The 20,213-nt window shown below is 44.7% G+C and overlaps 1 protein-coding gene and 2 long non-coding RNA genes across 28 annotated transcripts in view; 1 reads left to right on the top strand and 2 right to left on the bottom strand.

Annotated features, from left to right (window-relative positions):
* LOC140620262 (uncharacterized) overlaps positions 1–16,451 on the top strand; it is a 40,734-nt gene extending 24,283 nt beyond the window's left edge. The window contains exon 3 of the long non-coding RNA XR_012020041.1: positions 13,504–16,451. This is a non-coding gene — a long non-coding RNA (uncharacterized lncRNA). The remainder of the gene's footprint in view (positions 1–13,503) is intronic.
* On the bottom strand, positions 494–10,934 carry LOC140620258 (uncharacterized). Its single transcript, XR_012020040.1, has 3 exons — positions 10,211–10,934; positions 8,529–8,621; positions 494–1,600 (listed from the first exon to the last, which is right to left on the bottom strand). It is a non-coding gene; the product is annotated as an uncharacterized lncRNA (long non-coding RNA).
* Positions 15,312–20,213, bottom strand: part of STAU2 (staufen double-stranded RNA binding protein 2) — a 296,660-nt gene continuing 291,758 nt past the window's right edge. For all 26 annotated transcript variants that reach the window (XM_072804232.1, XM_072804224.1, XM_072804231.1 and 23 more), the window contains 2 exons: positions 17,616–17,704; positions 15,312–16,451 (listed from right to left, as the gene is read on the bottom strand). In XM_072804232.1, the coding sequence (XP_072660333.1) occupies positions 16,358–16,451; positions 17,616–17,704 (183 nt within the window). In that variant the 3' untranslated portion in view covers positions 15,312–16,357. The remainder of the gene's footprint in view (positions 16,452–17,615; positions 17,705–20,213) is intronic.

Raw genomic sequence — 20,213 nt, 5'->3', positions numbered from 1 at the left:
CACAACAACAACAACCAACCCTCTGGGAGGCCAAGCAAAACACATAACACATCTGTGGGCTGCATCCAGCCCGAGGGCTGCCAGTTTGCAACCTCTGCTGAATTCCAGATGGGCTAACTCTCTGGTTCTCCTCTGATCTACCAGCCTAGTTCCCTATCAAAGGGAGGAATGAGGTTAGATGTGGTTTGGATTATCAATGTTTCCGAAGAAAAGATAGTCCTTTGAAGCATGAATTCAACTCTGGACTTCAAGGGCTGTCGGCCCAGCACTGGAGTGAGCTCAGCCAGTCTGCCATTCACTCAACATTCCTTCATGCCCAGTAGTGCCAAGGACAGTGTGGCCTGCTGGCCAGTGGCTCCAGGTCACAGCCCTGGGCCACCTGCTCACAGCCAGCCCCACCGCAGCCCTTCCCCCTCAGTGCTCCCTGGCTAGCCCCCCAGGAGCCCCAGCTGCGCTCCTCACTGCCGGCCCCCATCACTACCCCCTTCCTGCTCCCCAGAAACCCGTTCACCCCCCAGGGGACACCACCTCCTCCCTGGCGGCCCCGTCGGAGAAGCAATTTATCCTCCCCGCTGGTCCTCATGGGCAGTGGCCACACCAAGGGTGAGCTTGGTGCTTTGGGTGGTGGCCAGCACCGACCTGGCTTCTTTTGTTCTGTTTTATTTTACTACTTTTCACTGCATATGCATGTGTCCATCCCTCTCTGTCCATCAATACACTTTCCTTTCTGATGCATTTCAAAGTGAATCGGACAACGTGCACATTGTGAATGTTCAATCTTTGTTAATGGTTGGTTTTTTTTTTTTTGAGATAAAAATTTACCTTTAATAAAATGCACAACCCTTAAGTATAGAGTTTTGAGGTTTGCCTGGGCAACCCAAACCCTTATCAACATACAGAATATTAACATCAACCCAGAGCGCTCCCTCACGCCCCTGTCTCAGCTGGTTCCCCCACTTGACCCCCAGAAGCCAGCATTGCTCTGATAACTTTCACCATGGATGAGTTTACCTGTTCCCAAACTTCATAGAAATGAAATCAGGCGGCATTGACTATTTTGTGCAAGGCTTCACTGAAATGCATTTGAGATTTATCCAAATGATGAATTTGTACGATCCACTGTATGTTTATCTAAATTCCTATTGATGGGCATGTGGGCTGTTGACAGTTTTTGGTGATTACAAATAAAGCTGCTGTGACCATTCTTGTGTAGGCATTTTGGGTTCATTTATTTCTCTTGGGTAAATACTGGGGGATAGAACGGCTGGGTCACAGAGCAGATGCATGTGTTCCCTGGCTTTAATCCGGGTTTCATTTCGATCAAACAATACCAGCAATCACAACTGAATTTTTCTCCAGGCCACACCTGGCTGGATATGTCCAGAAAATGAAAGATAGACCTTGCCTTCAAAGAGTTTACAGTTCAATGATGACGATAGACATGCACGTGTAGCCACTTCAATGACACATGTGAGCCATGGATAGCGCCATCTGCTCAGGAGAGAATGAATGAGGCAGCCCAGTGGTGTCATATGTTTGGGCAGGTAGAGGCTGAGGCATCCAGGAGGGCTTCGTGAAGGAGGCGGGATGTGGGCTTCACCTGGAAAGCGGGGCAAGGAGGAAGGGGAAGGTGAACACACGTTAGACAACAGTTGATGAGGAAAACGTGAGGGCAGGACAGGGCTGGGCATGTTCAGAAGATGAAGGAAAGACAAGCTAGCCTGGCCTAGAAGGACCTAGAGAGAGAAGCATCAAATCTGGCAGCAGGATGTTTGGGGCCCAACTCATTGCCTATCAGGCTACAGAGTTTCAGGTTTTCTTTTTTTTTTTTTTGTTTTTTTGAGTTTCAGGTTTTCAAAGGTTCTCCCTTTTTCTCTTCTGGGACTCAGTGAGCTGGGTTACTGATAATTTTAGTTCCAAACAATATTCCAAAAATCCAGACACAACTGTGGACTTTTAAATTTCCTTAGGATTTCCAGTTGCAAAAAACTGAGTATGTCATCCCAACTCTGCTCTAGCGATGCTCCAGTTTCACTTTTCAGCTTTTCAGTTAGTGGGTACACTGGAAGAGCTGCACAGAGCGGGAAATCTCTGGTCCTCGGATCAAGTGGTCACTGTTACTGCTATTTTAAGTGCCCCAATTGTGTCTTTGGATGCCCTGCCCTCCACCCTGCACTGCCTACAGTTCTGAAGGCAGGAAAGGCAGGATTTTGGCCAAGATATTAAGAGAAAACACCTTCAATGCCCGTGTTCTACCCTCAGCAGCCTAGTCCATGAGACATGCTTTAAATGGGAGCTTGGGATTCCCAAGTGACAAGAAGGAGCATGTGCTTCCTGCATTTTGCATTCTTTTCCTCGTAGGACAAATCATCCCCTGACAAGAGCAAATGTCTCCCCTCCTTATAATTTGTATATCTTTTCCAGACTTCACAAGGGCACTACCCTGGATGAAGCTTCAGTCTCTGACTCAGAACTCTATAAAGACGCTCAGATGGCCTCAGGCAGGAGAAAAATCTGTTGACCAGCTCTTGTGGATCTTACAACATACTGGGGTTGTCAAGGTTCCAAACTGGCCTCTGTGTGGGACTAAAAGTCCCATTAAAAATGGGCAGAAGACATGAATAGCCATGTCTCCAAAGAACACAACCAGATGGCCAACAGACACATGAAAAGATGTTCATCATCACTTGTCATCAGGGAAATGCAAATCAAAACCACAATGAGATATTACCTCACACCTGCCAGAATGGCTAAAATCAAAAACACAAGAAACAACAAGTGTTGGTGAGGATGTAGAAAAAAAAAGGAACCCTCCTACACCTTTGGTGGGAGTGCAAGCTAGTGCAGACACTGTGGAGATTCCTCAAAAAGTTAAACATAGAACTATCCTATGATCCAGTAATTGTACTACTATTTACCCATAAAGTGCAAAAAATTAATTTAAAGGGATACCTGTGCCCTTATGTTTATTATTGCAGCATCATTTACAATAGTCAAATTACGGAAGCAGCCCATTGACTCTGGGCTCCCGGGATACAAAAAGGAGTAAATGTCAGCCCAAGTGTCCACAGACAGATGAATGGATAAACATAAAGATGGTGTGTGTGTGTGTGTGTGTGTGTGTGTGTGTGTGTGTAATGGAAGATTATTCAGTCATGAAAGAGAATGAAATCTTGCCATTTGCAATAACATGGATGGAACTAGAGAGTATTTTATTAAGTGAAATAAGTCAATTGGAGAAAGATAAATATCATATGACTCCACTCATATGTGGAATTTAAGAAAAAAAAACAAGCGAAGGCAAAGAGAGAGAGAAATAAAGAGACAAACCAAGAAATAGACTCTTAATTATAGAGAACAAACTATGATTTCCAGAGGAGCAGTGGGTGGGGAGATGGATAAAATAGGTGATGGGGATGGAGAGTACACCTACCATGATGAGCAATGAGTAATGCATAGAATTGTTGAGTCACTATATTGTTTACCTGAAACTAATGTAACACTGTATGTTAACTATAATAGAATTAAAAAAGAAAACTTAATGAATTTTTTTTTTTTTTTTTTTTTTTTTTTTTTTTTTTTTTTTTTTTTACTGTTCTGGTTGCTCATCAGAGAAGCTTTGGAGAATCATGGTGGGATAGCTCAGTGCTGTGAACCATCGTACCACATTTCCTCTTCTTCAGCCTGGGGAGACATAGCTTGTTGAAAAAGCCCAAATAGCACCCACGGGCACAAATCTCAGATTTAGACATGCGGGATGGTGGAGAGAAGAGTTGCCTAAAAGCCCAGGTGGCAAGGCAGCCGATGGCTGGAGGGCAGCTTATATGGAATTGCAGGTACCTTTGGGATTTCCTCTCCCCTGCTCCTGTAGCATGAGTGCTGGCAGTGCAGAGGACCAATGTCCCTGTGTGCTTGGCATTTCCAGTTTTGACACTGAAAGTCCCAAGTCTCAGGAAACCCCTGTCCTGGGCAAATCGAGGTTGGTCACCCTATACATAGCAGCAGTCCAATGGAACACTTTCTTCTGAATAAAGTCTGGGTTTCTATAGTGCTGGTTAAAAGAATTCTCCAGAGCCACCTCGGCACCCAACAAGGGTAGATGAGTGGAGTACAGCACTCACTGCTCTTTCAGCCAGGCTGTTAGTGAGGCTGGAGAGGCCAGCCCTGCAGGCCCCAGAAAGATGGCTGCCAGTCATGGAGGAAGATTCAGGGCCATGGGTTTCAGCTGCAAAGATGGTTTCTGGATCAGCTGCCATAGTATTTGATGAGGCAACAGATCTTCTATGGCTTTTTTATTTGCAAATTTAGAGGAAGCAAATGATATACATGCAGTGAGTCTGACTCTCTGACCTGGGGGTTGGAAGTCACACCGATGTCATCCTTCAGAGGGTTTGGTTCTGGGTGAGGTTAGTAGAATTTGTCCCCTTCTACCACCTAGAAGAAAAAGGCTGTAGCTTTGGAGGGTGCTTTGTTGCATCCTGCAGGGTCAAAAGGAGACACCTTGGCTATGCAGTTGTTTTTTTTTTTTATTTCTAGACGTTCTTTCTCTTGTCTGCCTGTTTGTCTCTATAGGATTTGAAGCATCTGAGATCCTTGCTATCTTTTGTCCTTCAAACATGTGAGGGTTGTTCCTCCAGAAGAGATCCAGAAGCCATTCTTCTGTGGTTGGGACTCTGCACTACTAGTCTCTTGAGCCATTGTCTCTCTGAGATGCCACAGAAGTTTGGGAAGTCCCATTGTTCTATGGGAGTTGGGCCAAACTGTCTGAAACAGATCTCATAGTGTAAACACACCCATGTCAGACTCAGTGTTCTAGGGATTTCCTCCCATCTCTGTCCCACCCCCTCACCCTGATATTGCAACAATGCGCCATTGATAACATCACTGTCCCTCAAGGATGTGTGGTTGAGCTCAACACTGACGGCTCTCAGACAACTGCGGGCATCTGTCCTCTACCACCTAGGCTAGCCAAGACACACAATGTGTTCTTCGTTATGGACTACACAGGGGGTCTGAATTACAAGGAAATAATTCAATCTCTCAGGCTAGGGTGAAACTGCCAACCAAAAGAACAATTTATGAGATCATCCAAACCTGGATGTGAAATTAATTCCATACACGATAACTCACCACAGACCACCTTGTTTAATTTTATTTTTTTTCCTAGTAATAAGATCTTCCTGCTATCATTTATGTTCTTGACAATATGAAAACAATATAACCATCATGCTAGAAATTACTTTAAATCTGAAATATAGAGAGTTATAATGGTAGTATGAGCTTTAAGACAATTTTGTCTGTCATAAATGAATTTGTTTGAGCTGAAGATTCTAAGCATACCTATTCACAGTTATCACAACTCAGTAAGAAAAGTGAAATTTTGGCCATAGTAGTTGACCTAGAACTTTCTGGGCCATTCTTTTTTCAAGCTCAAAGTTCTGGTCCATAGGACCACACTCTCCCAGCAAATTGGCATTGACTCTGGGCTCCCGGGATACAAAAAGGAGTAAATGTCAGGCTTTTGTCATACTTTCCTGATCTTCCTCGGAGGGTCCAGAATCCAAACCAAGTCATGGCCCCTGTCCCTGAGAAGCTTATGATCAAGATTTTGGGGAAAAAATGAATACAGATGAAATAATAGTCAAGGCCATAAGCTAGTGTGTCATGGTGCCCTGGAGCTCAGGCTTAATATCAGCCAGAGGGTTTGGAATAGCCTGCAGGGAGAAGCAGGGCTCGCAGCAGAGCAGAAGCCTGGGAGACTTGAATCGGTGGTGTTGAATAAAGCCACAAACACACAGTTATTGAGGTCAAGTGTCCTATCATGGAACTAAAATTAGCCCTCAGTGCAAGAAAGAATGGGAGCTTAGCAATCTGGGCCCACCTAGTGTTGGCATCTGGCCCTCTCTTGTGCAAACTAACCAGAAAAAAAAAAAATGAATGCTGTGTTCAGCTGTCTGTGGAAAAATGGCACTCACTCCACTGTGTGCTCCGACCACAAGGAGACAGAAAGAGGCAAAAGGGAGCTCCCACCCTGTGTGGCAACTTGTAAGGGATTGTGAGAAGGATTCTGTGTGTAGCAGAGATGGAAGTTAATGGCTAACTGAGGGCTGGCTTCTGCCATTTTACCCAGCAATTGCATTCAAGTCCAGGGAAATTATAAAGGAAAACTGTCCCAGTTATCTCCTGCTGCATAACAAACCATCCCAAACTTGGTGACTTAAAGCAATTCTTGCATTATTTCTCATGATGCTGTTGATGAGTTGACTGGCTGGGTGGAACTTCTGCTCCACATGATGGTGGCTGGGGTATTGTTCATCTGAGGCTTCACTGGGCTGGAACCCCCAAGAGGGTCTGTTCACACAGCTGGCAGTTGATGTTGGCTGTCAATTGGGAGCTCAGCTACGGCTTGACCAAAATGCCTACAATGTGGTCTTTCCATGTGGCTTGGGCTTCTCACAGCATGGCAGCTGGGTTCCAAGAGTGACCGTCAGAAGAGAGAATAGCTCAAGAGGGAGGAAGCAGGAAGCTAGACCCAGAAGCAAGAGGCTAGGCCTGGAACTGTCACAATGTCACTTCCACCAGATTCTACTGATTTGGCAATTACAGGGCCAACCCAGATTCAAGGGGAGGGAAAATAAACTCTGCTTCTCACTAGTGAGAAAGACATTTTATAGCCATCTTTAAGTTACCACTAATGCCTTGTTATAGCTTTTCCATATAAGACGTTGTATCCCAGACTATGCCCACCGCACTTCACAATCTTGGTTCCCTACACAGCCCTTACGAAGGAGCCCCACACAAGGCTAACTACCAAGGAAGTTTAAACCAATACCCTCTGATTCCTGGCTCTTCTCTGGAAGTAGAAGCCCTAATCTTAGAAGGCAAATAAAAGCAGGCAGAGCTAAGACCACAAGCCTACCAGAACAATGGACAACTTACTCTCAAGGTGGGAAGGGGCTTCCAACAGGGAGTGTCTCTGTGGGGCAGCATCTACAGGCGGGGCACCCAATGCCCATCTGCAGTTGCCCCATCCTCAGAGGTAACCAACATACTCACTAGACACAGGTCACTGCAGATCATGCTGACCTGAATGAGACTCGATAGTTTGCAAATTCCCAAGGGTATTGCCTCCTTCTCCTGCACTGACACAGCCCAAGCAGACACCATCACTGGGTGGTAAGTGGGCAGAGATTGCTGACAACAGAATTCTTTCTTCACTAAATATCTGGATACACATCGCCAAATTGTTCTCTAGAAAAGGTGTACCAATTTACAGTGCTTGTACTTAGTGTAATAGCATGTCAGGCATCCAGAAGACAATGGACTCAGGATTTTGCTGGAGGAGCTGTCTAGCCCCTCAAGGGGGGGAGTGAGGCTACCCTTCTTTGCATCCTCCTCCTCCTTCCTGAACAAGACCATCAAAGGTCATCCATGACCTCCGATGCCAGATCTTCTGGGCTCTTTCCTGTCTGTTCTTGCTCACTCACTTCCTTACCATGGCAACCGACACTTTTGCCCATCCCATCATCCCCTGGCCGTCCTTGACTTATGACTTCCATTCTATCTCAGACTCCTGCATGAGCTTTTCTTTCTCAGCCTACTTCTACTTCCCAAGGCTTGGCCTTGGCCTTTTGCTCTTCTCTTATTCTACAAGCTCTATTTGGAGGATTGTATTAATTTACACGTCACCGATTACCACCCATGTGCTTATTCCTCACAAACACCTTCTCTTCCACTTAAATGTCACTCCTGATGTTTGACACTACATTTTCAATCACTAGTTGAAGATCTTTCTCCGGCTGTCCTGCAGACATGTCAGACTCAACAGGTTCAGCACTGACTTCATTAACAACCTGCTCCTCCCCTGCGTTCCCTATCTTAGTGACTAGTATTGCCATTTGCCAGCGTCCTAGGCCAGGGCACTGGAACCAGCCTGGACAAAACTCCCTCACTTCACCCATACATCCATTTGGTGATGAGGGCCTGTTGAATCTACCTTTCTCATGCTTCCTGTTCTCCCTCCCTACTGCTACTGCCCTCATTCAGACCTTCATTACCTCAACTCCACTGTAAATAACTTTTATTACCCATTGTATGGGACATCCTGTGCCTCTACTTCTCTTTCTCAGGGTGGTATACTAAGAAATTATATAAAAGAGCCAAGGTAGGGATCCCTGGGTGACGCAGCGGTTTAGCGCCTTTGGCCCAGGGCGTGATCCTGGAGACCCGGGATCAAATCCCACATCGGGCTCCCGGTGCATGGAGCCTGCTTCTCCCTCTGCCTGTGTCTCTGCCTCTCTCTCTCTCTGTGTGACTATCATAAATAAATAAAAAAAAAATTAAAAAAAAAAAAGAGCCAAGGTAGTGCTATTATACTTGTAACCAGATAGAATTGAAGGAATAAGCTGCTTTTACCATACTGACCAAGAGAGACAGGGCTATTTATAGTCCTTTCTCTTTATTCCCAAGAAACTTATACCAACAGAAGCCAAGCTCAGCTTTGGTCTAATATTTCAGAGTCATCTTACCAGCCTTGGTTTCCCTGCCTTCTGGGTCTGTGTGTGCCTTTCTGGATCATTGGTGGGCTTCTTCTGCTATCTTCTCCTGGTGTCCTGAGGAGTCTAGAGCAAGAGGTGCATCATGAGGTGTGTGGGGAACATGTAATCCCTTTGTCAGAAATATTTCTCTGACCTATGGGTCATTCTCACGAAACCAGTCCCAAGAGGCGTTAAAAGGCACAGATATCTGGCTTCATGAAGACATCTCAAAGATGATCCTATTGTCTGAGTAGCCCACAGAAGCTTTCTGTGGAAGCTCCTGGCCTCAGGTCTCTGAGATTATTCAGTTTGAAATAACATTTATTTGTGTGCATGTTGTATAGCTATCTTTAAGAAATCAACGTCTCATGATACAAAACAGGGCTATGCCTTGTTCATTTCAGCCTCTTTCTCGTTTCAGCACTTACAATATCTGGCACACAGTAGTTGATCAATAATTATTGATTAATTCATCGATTGGATCTTGGTCAATAATAACTCATGTTTATTGAGTACTTGCTCTCTGCCACATATAGCTCAAAACACTTTACATGTATTAACTCATAAAATTAATTTATTTAGTCCACATAACAATACAGCCATCCTTACTTTATAGCTGAAGAAGGTAAGGCTTGAAAAATTAAGGTAACGTACCTGGACATTATTATAAGAATTTAGTGGAAAAGCCATGAGTTGAGTATAACAGTCTGACTCCTGAATCCTGACTCTTAACCATACCCAGCACAGCTTTCTTGATAAAAGCTGGATGAAGATTATAAATCAGCATTTAGGAAGGTTGTTGCTGGTGAAGGTGGTGGTTTGTAAGGGGATGATCGCTCATAAAGTCTCAGCCATCCAGGGGATTTACCCCAGAAAAGGAAACATGCAAAATGGATTTCTACAGCATCTTGGTTATGAGTTGGCCACGCCAAGTCACCAGATCAAAGGGGAACAGGAATTCAAGGTAGACATTCTTTTTAACATTAAAACCGGGTCATTGGTCTGAATTTTCTCATGAAGCTTCCTATAAGCATTGTGAGAGCAGCAGGAGCTGAAATCAATTCCTAATGAAGCATATCTGTATCTGTCTTCTTGCGTTTTCTCTCAGCATCTTGCTGCCATCTCATCTGCCCAACTGGACTGGAAGCTCTTTGAGGGTAGAGACCCTTTAAGCTTTGGTTGGTTCCCCACAAGACTAACCCCATATCTACTAATTGATTAATTGGTTGGAATTTGGATGGTTAAAGTTAGAAACTAGAAGGCAAGATACACTTAGCCTGATGTTTGCAGGCTAAGTGATCTGTTCTCCTGAGATGGAGGCAGTGGTTGTGGTGGAGCTGAGCACTCAAATAGCTGTTGCACATTTTGTGGTGGTGACTGTGGAAGCGACTCTGGTTCCAGGCAAAAACAAAGGTTCTAACCTTCTCTGATGATCAAAGGGCCAATGTCTCCTTGGAGTTCACATCTAGGCTTGGGCTTTGCCTGGAGCTTAATAATCATCTTGAGTTGGTGAGAGCTCTACTTCCTTCCTCTGCACTCAGAGGATGAGGAAAAACAGTGACCTTTCTGGAAAATTACTACTCATGTAGAAGATTTGGGGGCAGGCTCAATGAGAAACAGAAGATTTTGACTACTCATTCCTCAAGCTAAGGGGCGGGCATTTAAAGACTTACCTGCAGGAAACTCTTAGTCTGTTCTGGTCACGAATGCCTTCTCCAGAACTCCCCATTTCCTCATTCTTTTCCCGTGCAGCTTGGCTTTCTCATCAAGAATTCACTTCTGAATTCAAATTTCTGATCCTATTTTCTGCCTCCTCCCACTCATTTAAATCACCAAATCGCCTCCCTTCTTTGGGATCCCTTGAAAACTTACAAGTAAAATTTGAAAGAAAATCAGATGAAGATTGCTTCCATCTCTACCTACCTCCATTGTAAAACTCAAAAATTCCTTTACAGTTAAAATCCCCTCAGGATAACAAAAGCAGAGAAGTGGCCTTTGGTTTTCTGGTTTTATAGAAATCACTGCGGACGGATGACCACTCTACTGCCTAGATTTCCCACTACGTGTGTTACAGGAAAGGAGGCTTTTAAAAATATACTAATTGGGATCACGGGAAAGCTTTAATTTTTTCTCCTAGATAGCTTTATGACTCATTCATGACAACTTCGTGGTTCATCAGAACTTGAAACTGAAGACTCGAAAGAATTAAACAAAACTGAACAAAACAGTACCATCTTCACAAACCAGAGACCAATCTATGATATTTGGGGGACTCTCCGTTATTTAAGCTTCACTGTTTACACTGAAAGTAAGAACTGGCACATGATTACAATGAGCCTTGCCCCCTAGGATGTAGTCAAGGCAGATATATTTGGGTTGTCTCATAAGACAGTGATTCTTCTCTGATGACTACCTGCCCTGCTCCGTAGGGATATCGTGGGGCAGCTATATCAGTACAACATAGGCCAGAGATGAACATCTTGTCCAAGGTGGGCCAATTAGGGGTTCTTTCCTTTGATCTGAGGAATGAAATCAAAAGAGAGAGTCATTGTTTCTTCTTCTTGGGTTCTATTGGTAGCCATGTTCTCTGATCTGTGCACTTAAGAAGCAGTAGCTGATGTGGAAAGAGATGATTCAGACATTCAGAGGGAGGAGGGGAATTGACAGACAGGGAGGAAGAGAGCTTCCTGGTTTCCCCACAGCCTCCTACTTCCTGGCTTCAGTTTGTGTCTGCATTTTTGCCCTTAGGTTCTGTGAAACACCCCTATACCTTTATATTTTTTTAAGATTTTATTTATCTATTCATGAGAGACACAGAGAGAGGCAGAGACATGGGCAGAGGGAGAAGCAGGCTGCCTGTGGGGAGCCTGATGTGGGACTCGATGCCAGGACCCCGGAATCATGCCCTGAGCCAAAGTCAAACACTCAACCACTGAGCCACCCAGGTGCCCCTCCCCTATAACTTAAAACAAGTTTCCCATTGCTGGTTTGAATAGGGTTCTATAACTTACAACCAACAGGCTCCAAATTGACAGAAGAGTGGTATTTTCCTTGCAGGTATTTGATAAAAAAAATTCCACACATTAGACAAGTTTGAATATAAGTATCCCACTAGTAATAGAGGCATGAATGGTAATATAAATTCAATTGAAATGCTCTTAGGGGCCATCATTTTATAGACGTGGAAACTGGGGCTCAGGAATGCTAAATCTCTTGCCAGGGTCCCATCTGTGTCTGAACCAAGTCTACAGGGGCTTGACTCTTAACTATGGCTTTTTCCCTAATACCCACTGACTCTGACTGAAAGATTGTATTGACTTTCACAACCTGTGCCCTTTAAAAAATAGGCCACTAACTCTTGCATATTCTTGCCCCTATTGTTTTTGAATAAAAAGCTGAAACTTGAAGATGTTAAATGACTTCAACAAGGCCACATGTTAGCCAAGTGGAACTAGAATTTATCCCCAGGCAAGAGACTCCATCCAATAGGCCAGGCTTCTTCATCCATGCATCCAGGTCACTGCTGATCCAGTTAGATGGGCAAATCCATTATGGCAGGGTTTAGGGGGTCACTCATCTATTTAATTAACATTTACATACTAAAGTGGGCACTATTCCCAGGCCAGAAGATATGATATGAAGAATCACTTTGGTCGGTCGGGCCTCCTGAGTGTAGGGGGGCTTAAAGAGCTTCTTCATCTGGTGTCTGTATATTTGAACTGGGGGGTAGGGGCTGTCAGTGGATGTCTGGAGTGTGTGGGATAGAGGTGAGATAAGATATACTGCTAGAGGGAAAGCAGATGGTGGCTTTTTGACAGTGTCACCTGAATAGAGCATGCGGCCCAAAGCATGTAAGATGAGCGAGGAAGAAGTGACTGATGAGGACAAGCAGGTGAACATCTAGCTCCAGTGCAATGGTTGGGAGAACAAAATGCTCCACTCTCTGTGCTCACTCACTTCCTTGTGGGCCTTTCCCTCCAGCTAGAACACGGGTCCTTTAGGGGGAAGTAGTTTCGTTTGTTTATTTATTTTCTGCATTCCCAGCATACATCAGAGTGTGCTGGGGATCTAAAGGAGCTTTTAGTTATGTTAAGAGGTTAGAACATAGAGGAGAGCTTCCCTAATGAGATAATTTTTAAATGAGTCTTGGCAAGGTGAGATTGAACTTGGGTAGTATCTGCCAGAAAAAGAAAGTGGGCTTGACAGAGTCTCGGGAAGTCTTTGCTTTGAACCATATATTACAAGGCTCTTCCTCATGAGACACGTATCTGTGATTATGGACATATAGGAATGTATCTGGGAGTGGGGACTGGAATTATCTGCTAGCCTAGGGAAGGGATATAAATGCAGAAATGGGAAAAGAGGGTGGGCAGGATAGTGTAGTGAGTTTCCAGGGGTCCGAAGTCCTCTGAAGTGGGGGTGTTCCTGGACTCACCCACCTTGTGTTGGATTAAGAAATGCCACAGTCCCCCTGGGGTTGAAGGTACAATAATGTTATCAATGGGAATGCCATATATTATCATGACTGACTATCTCTGTTATATTAAGCAGTGAGATTCAAAATTTATTTCTTTAACAAGTTTATCTATCCCTTCAGGAGATCATTCATTTACCCATTTTTGCATGTTTTCAATGTATCATTGATACGTTTATCAGGAACCCATAACATAGTGGGGTAAGTTAGGAGAAACTCAAAGACAACTTTATGCACGGTTTTGCCATTAATGACTTCTTAGCTCTGTGTGTAAAACTGTTAGGTTTTCTATCGTCCTTGGCCAAAAGGACAACAAGCAGCCTTGGTACACTAAAAGGTACAGAACAAACTGGGCAGTGATCACTCACCTGCAGCAGGATGAAGCACCAACCAACTGGTCTGCACCACATTTCCAAGGTCACCAAGAGTCCTGAAAATGTCTGTATAATACATTATGTTTTTCATTTATCTTTTTTTTATTTAATGGTGCAGGAATTTGGTCGAAGCTACCGAAGACAACAATAAAACTCACTGTTGAGAATGTTTGCTGGGGAAAAGAATGCTAGGACAACTCGGATCCATCACCCCCGGAAAGGAAGGAATATCCTGTCACAGCCCGATTGGTGGTGTCTCCCCATCGATCTTTGGCAAGTTGTACTGGAAAGGGATGGTCAGAGTTCCAAAGTGCAATATTATATTTCCAATTAAAATGTAAAAACAAACCTTTTTCATAAAGCACATTGGCCTCAGCACTGGGAAGTGACTACAAAGCCCATTGCTGATTGAGAAAAGCTGAAAGCAGACACTGTAATTGATAAAGGAGATAAGTCAATCTGTGTCCTTTAAAGAATAATGAGTTCCATTTTTCATCAAAAAGATCTCCTTGTGGCGAAGAAACATTCTTTCAATAAATCTACTTAATGGTTTCCCCTCTAATGATATATAACGTTGTGCTTTGGAACGAGCTTGGAGCATCCTAGGCGGTTCCTGCAAGGGTCTGCAGGCCACCCAACATTTGCATTGCTAATTTAATCCAAGGAAAACCCAGAAGGTTCCCAGACAGTGCTGGGTTCCCAGGACAATAGCTAAAGGCTTTCCCGGGCTCTTCAAGCAGCTAGATGGGATGGAATTTTTAGATAATTATCCCCCACTAAACTTGAGCTCCTATGCAAACTTATACCCCCCACCATTCCCCTTGCACCGACCACCACCCTGGTGTGTTGGAGATACCTCGGCTCTCTGAGGGTGGCTCACATCAGATGGCTCCGGAGTTGAACGTTTCAGACTTTCGGGTGGTGAGAACTGATTAGCTTGTTTGTTCCCTGGGCTCTCCACTCTCCTACAGCCCTATTGGCCTTGGTGCTCTGGCCGTGGGCTGAGGGAGGCAGTCTGTGTTTATTGTGCTTGGTAAACTGAAGATCCACTTTATTTTTTATTTAAAAATTTTTAAAGACTTTATTCATCTATTTGGGAAAGAGAGAAAGAGACCACAGAGGGAGAATGTGAGGGAGGAGCAGACCTTCCCCCTCCAGCAGGGAGCCTGATGTGGGGCTCGATCCCAGGACTCGGGGCTCATGACCCCAGCTGGAGGCAGAGGCTTAACCGACTGAGCCACCCAGGCCCCCCCTGAAGATCCACTTTAGAGACCCTGCCCCAAGTAGTGCTGTGTCCAGGCCTGCTCCCCACCCAGCCCCGGGGAAGACACCTCAGGTGGTAAAGGCAGAGCAGGAGACACATCCTGCCCTCCCGAGGGAAGGATCCAAGGCCCTCTGCCCCCAGTGCAGGGCCGCAGGATGGGTTGCTCAGCTTGCCTTACTTACCCCGTCACCCCCCACCCCCCAACTTTACAAACGTGCTGTTATTTCCACAAGGACCCAGCTTTATGTAACAAAACCCGTTTCCTCCAAGGGCACCCAGCCCTCCCAGTACCGGCGGACTTCCCCACATGGGAATCATTAAAAACAACCCTCGAGTTATTTCCTTATGTTGCTGTTTGTTTATTCTCCAGTCGCGTGTGAGTCAGCCCCATCATGATTTGTGGTGGTTTTGCTTATGAAATCTTACATAATTCTATTTCTCTTGTCATGTTGGGTCGAGCAGTGAGGCCCTATAGTGTTTTCTCATTGCACAACGTTTGCGAATCAATGGGGAGAACGGCGGGACAATGGGATGACCAGGCCCGAGCAGGCCAGGCCGCAGTTTCGCAGGTCGGCCCGGCCGGTGGCGACCCCGGGAGGGGGACACCGAGGCGACGGCTGAGGGACGAGAGCCAGGGAGCGAAAGAACAACAACGACAACGCTTCACACAGAAACCGACCAAATTTTTACTGCATTCGCTACACGCTGGGTTCCAACATGCTGGTCCAGAGCGTGGCTGGCTACAGGCTGGCAAGGCCTCTACGGCTCCTCCAACAGCCTTTCCCTTCCCCGCCATGGACATTATTTATTTTGATCCTACTCACTGTCCCGAGTCCAGAGGCAGTTCTTGAAAACACTCTTGACGCCAACAGTGAGTGGCTACGACACACGGATGAGGGTGGGGGCGATGTCCACCTGGGAACGTGGAATCCGGAGAAATGGTTTGCGGAGGCCAGACGCCTCCTTAGTGCTAAGAGTATGATGGAGCTCAAAACCCACAACCGTTTTTGTTTGCTTGTTTGTTTGTTTGATGCCTGGAGTATATTGAAACTAGTTGTTCCTAACGTTATTTCATATTTTAAATAAAATATCTGACCTGATTTAAACCTTGTTTGTTTGCATACATCTTTGAGGCGTGCGCCTTCAAGTTATTCGTATTGATACAGGATGAAGATTACAAATATCTGCATAAAAAGAGCAACTGTGTGACTCTATATGAAGACAACAACCATCACATTCCACAGCACGGCATTGGTTAATCTTTGAATCATCAAGCATTATTTAAAACGAGAGAGATAGAGAGAGAGGGAGAGAGAGAAAATATAACTGAACACAAGCGCCACGACAAAACAATCATAACAACAGAACCGAACCCAATTTTCTCTATTAATCATTTAAAATTTTTACCTCTGTTTCTAACACTTCTCATTAATTGTTATTTCCAGCTCCAGTAGCAGGATCAGATTTCTGCTGCCTCTGGGCAAATGAGTTATGATCTGATCTCAAGTTCCAAGGGAAATGCTCAAAGTTTTATTTTTCCCCAGTTGAATAAACAGTACTATGTATATTATCTCTTGTGTTAGAATAGTGTTGTCTTCACATAAGACTCAAATAATGGTATTAGTCATTCATTTCCTTGAACACAGACACCCTCACGCGTGCTGACAGGTTTATAAGGATGCGGTGGCAGCCGCGGTTCTGGGAGCTGCTAGATGATCGACTTTGATTTCTTGCAGTCCTGAGCGATGGAGCCCGGGTGTGTCTGGTTATTGTCCGCTTTCTCTCCCAGATGCTGGGCTTGTCTGGAAGATTAATACATTAACAAGAGCTGAAGGTCCAGGGTTGCACGTCTTCAGACATGTTTATTAGCAGATGGCACACAGGACTCAAAGGTCACCACAAAAGTGACATTTTAAAGTGAAACAACAATATTTATGTTCAGATAGTCTACTGATGAGATCATGTGGAAATGTTTTTGATTAAATTAGCTTATAAATGGTTGCCAATCTATAGACAACTTAAAATGCCAGGTCTGTTTACCAAATGTTTCCTTCTCACGCTCTCCCCGTTTACATATTAATGACCGAGTGGTGTTTTGGGGGTACGCTTATTTAACGTACAGGATTAATATATCTGGGTTTTACTTCCTGGGTTATCTATTTTTTTTTTCATTCTAAAAAAAGTGTTATCTGCTATGTGTGTTCTGATATCTGTGATTATTAACGGCTTGGAAAGAGTTTGGATTCCATTACGTAAATGCAATTGCTTTCCACTTCTTTGGCATAAATTGGGCCTCTGAGAGAGACCCAAACTTCAGCCTCCCAGGTAAGATGTTCAATATCATACAAAAAGCTACGGGCTGGATTCAAAAATACTCTCTAGAGCTGCCTTCTCGCCTCTGCAGCCCTTGGGAGCCAGGCTCGGGTGGCAATGTGTGTGCTTCTGCCTCTACAACACTGTGAAAAACAGCATGTGGTCGGGGCGTGGGGGGGGGGGCGGGGGACACCTCTTCTCAGCTCCTTTTCTTTTCTCTCTCTCATGCCCACAGCTTAGCAGGAGTGTGAGTGAAAATGTTTAACTCAGAAAATGGCCCAGCCAGAAGAAAGCTCAACGGCATGAAGCAAAAATCAGTGTTTTTAAGAGTGAGTCTTAAAAACTCACTTTAAGACTCACTTTAAGTGAGTCTCTAAGGTCAACAAAACTCACCTAAATATTTCCAGCAAGGGCATTGAGATGCAGAAATCATGATCCTTTAGTAGATTAAAACTTTCACAGACGTATTATGGGAAATGCAAATGACCATATATGCTACTGTTTCTCCTTTATTTACATTGAATTGTACAATGAATGACTCTGTAAGATATTATTGTCTTGAGGGCTTTTTACCTTATTGTCGTCTATCTCATATTTTCTTTTGTACAGTTACAAAATTCGAAATGTAAGAATAGGGCAGAAGGTCTACTCACTTTTCAAGAGAACTTTTTTCAATATTCATTGCCCCTTCCATTGGATCCAGTCCTTGTTCGGAAAATTGTTTCAAGGCACTTAAAGCTGCCTGAAAATGAAAACAAACACACAAACAAGGAGATCCATTCACTGACTTTAATGTTAATAAACAGGTAATTGTAAAAGAGAGCTGAGATGTATAGTAAAGACTATCATTTTCATTGGTCTAAATAAACGCTTGTGTGCATCATTTAACAAAATTGCACTCGAAAGGCCATATATTATCGTGGAGCAATGTATGTACCACGAGGGCTGTACTTCTGCGGAGGGAGGAGGGGGAGCGAGGAATCTCCAGTCGCAGGCCCCGTCCCTCATCCACGATTCTGTAAAGTCACAAAGTCTTTATCTGCAAATGTGAAAACACCTACTTTGAGCTATTACAGTTTGACAAGGACTTTGCATGACTTCCCCTCATGTGACTGAACCACGCATTCTCTTCCTCCAGATGGGAGGAACCTCGGATTTTCCCAGCTGAGGTGCTCTTTCCTAAGTTAGCATAAAGCTACTGCTCCATGTTGCATTGAGCCCCAACCAGTCACAGGAGGGGAGCCGAGGACTGGCCCCCAGACCCCGGTGCCTGCCAGGGGCTGGGAGGATGCCACTCTGCGGGGAGAGAGAACCCGGCCCTCCTGGGGCCCCGGGGAGGCAGGCCTGGCCACAGCAGAGCCTCCCGAGGTGTTGATCTGCCCGTCATGCGTGGGCCGCTGACGGGTGTTGACAGGCCGCTGGAGCCTCGCTGGATGGCTGGGAGGCACCAAAAATGCGATGCTGATAAGATCTACATAACTTGTTGACACTCTTGTGCGCGGTCCAAATTGTTATTTCTTCGAATAAGAATTTGGTTCTTCTGCCCCCCCCCTCCCCCTTTAAAGCCTCCATTTAGAAGGGCTTTGTTGAGTCCGAGATAGGTGTGAGCTGCCCCGGCCTGGAGATCCCCCCTGGGTCACACTATGGTCGTCTGTATCTTCTCAACTGCCTTGGCAAGGGGCTGACTCTTGCAGTTTCCCAAACTTTTGCCCGCCAAAGGCCCCTTTTGGGTAGCTGACTAAATGTGTGACCCCTTGTCAATGTCATCATTCGTCATATCTTTTTTTTTTTTTTTGGTTTTAGTTCTGAAGTTAATAAACTTAAAAAAAATTTTTTTTTTTGGAGTAGTTTTAGTTGTACAGAAAAATCGAGCAGGGATGTCAGTGCCCCACCCCCACTAGTCCTGGCCGTGGTCCAGCTGCTGACATCAGCTGAGGCAGGTAAGCGAGACTTCCAGCTGGGTAGAAGCAGTGTGGCTGCCTCACTGGGGTAGTATCACTGGGTGTATTGTGTCCCCACCTCCCCCCCACCAAAAAAAAAAAAAAAATCTATATGTTGAAATTCTGACCCCCGATACTTCCAAATTGTGGCCTTATTTGAAAATAGGGTCATTGCAGATGTAAGATGAGGTCCTACGAGATGGAATAGGATGGCCCCAAATCCAATATGATCAATGTCCTAATAAAGGGGGAACTCTGGACGTGGACACACACACACACACACACGAACACCATGTGGAGAGAAAGACAGAGCTTGAAGTGATACAACAGAGGCTGAGGGATGTCAGCGATCAACAAGCCACCAGACGCTCGGGAGAGGCCTGGAACAGATTCTCTCTCACAGGAGGGAACCGACAGGACCAACACCCCTGGGTTTGGACTCCCAGCCTCTAGAACTGTGGGAAAATGCATCGCTGTTGATTAAACTGCTCTGTTTGTGGTGTTTTGTTATGAGAACTCTAACAAACGAATGTAGGTACATCATAATTCCTCCTTAAGCATAGTGGAACCTCTCCCTCCTCCCTGTGATGTTGCCTTTTATCCTTTTTATTATAAAAATAGTCTTCATTACAGGAAGATCATAATAGGTCCAAGCCCAAAAGAAATGCAGAAATATTCACAGTCCCAGCCAGCCATTTACCGCCTGGTATAACGTCTCTCCAGATGCTTTCTATCCCCGCCCCATATGCACATACGTTAACCTGGATCATCTCTTAACACTGTTTTATAACCTGTTCTTTTCGTTGAACACGAGCAGCGTTGCACGTCAATAGAGACATGTCGGTGGCATCATTTTGCCTGACTGCACAGTATATTGACCTTATGTGCCCTCTTATATTTAGCCGGTCCCTACTTGGACATTTCGGACACTCCCAATATTGAAGCTCTTATTAACACCGCATCAAGCTTTCTAATGGTTAACATTTTTGCATAGCATCTCAATAATTTCCTTGTGGTAAATTCCTAGAAATTGAATTTCTGGACCAAAAAGTATGCACATTTTTAACGATCTGATATGAGCTTTCTCTCTGCCCTCAGAGAGGTTGTGACCACAGCAGCAATGTGAGGAGCTGATGTTTCTCTTAGGTGCTTTTGGAATTAACCTCTCAGAGCCACTTCGTGGGGCATTTGAGCAAACCGTTTTGTCATTTTATGACCCCACCTTATTTTTCATTTGTCCATCCTGACCACTTAACTTTATTCGCTAGATTTGGCTTTGAGTAAGGTTTGGCTGCTTTCAAAAATTAAATT

Source organism: Canis lupus, chromosome 28 (assembly GCF_048164855.1).
Source record: "Canis lupus baileyi chromosome 28, mCanLup2.hap1, whole genome shotgun sequence".
Taxonomy (NCBI): Eukaryota; Metazoa; Chordata; class Mammalia; order Carnivora; family Canidae; genus Canis; species Canis lupus.
The sequence above is the reverse complement of the archived record's forward strand: the minus strand, read 5'-3'. Positions and strand labels throughout refer to the sequence as shown.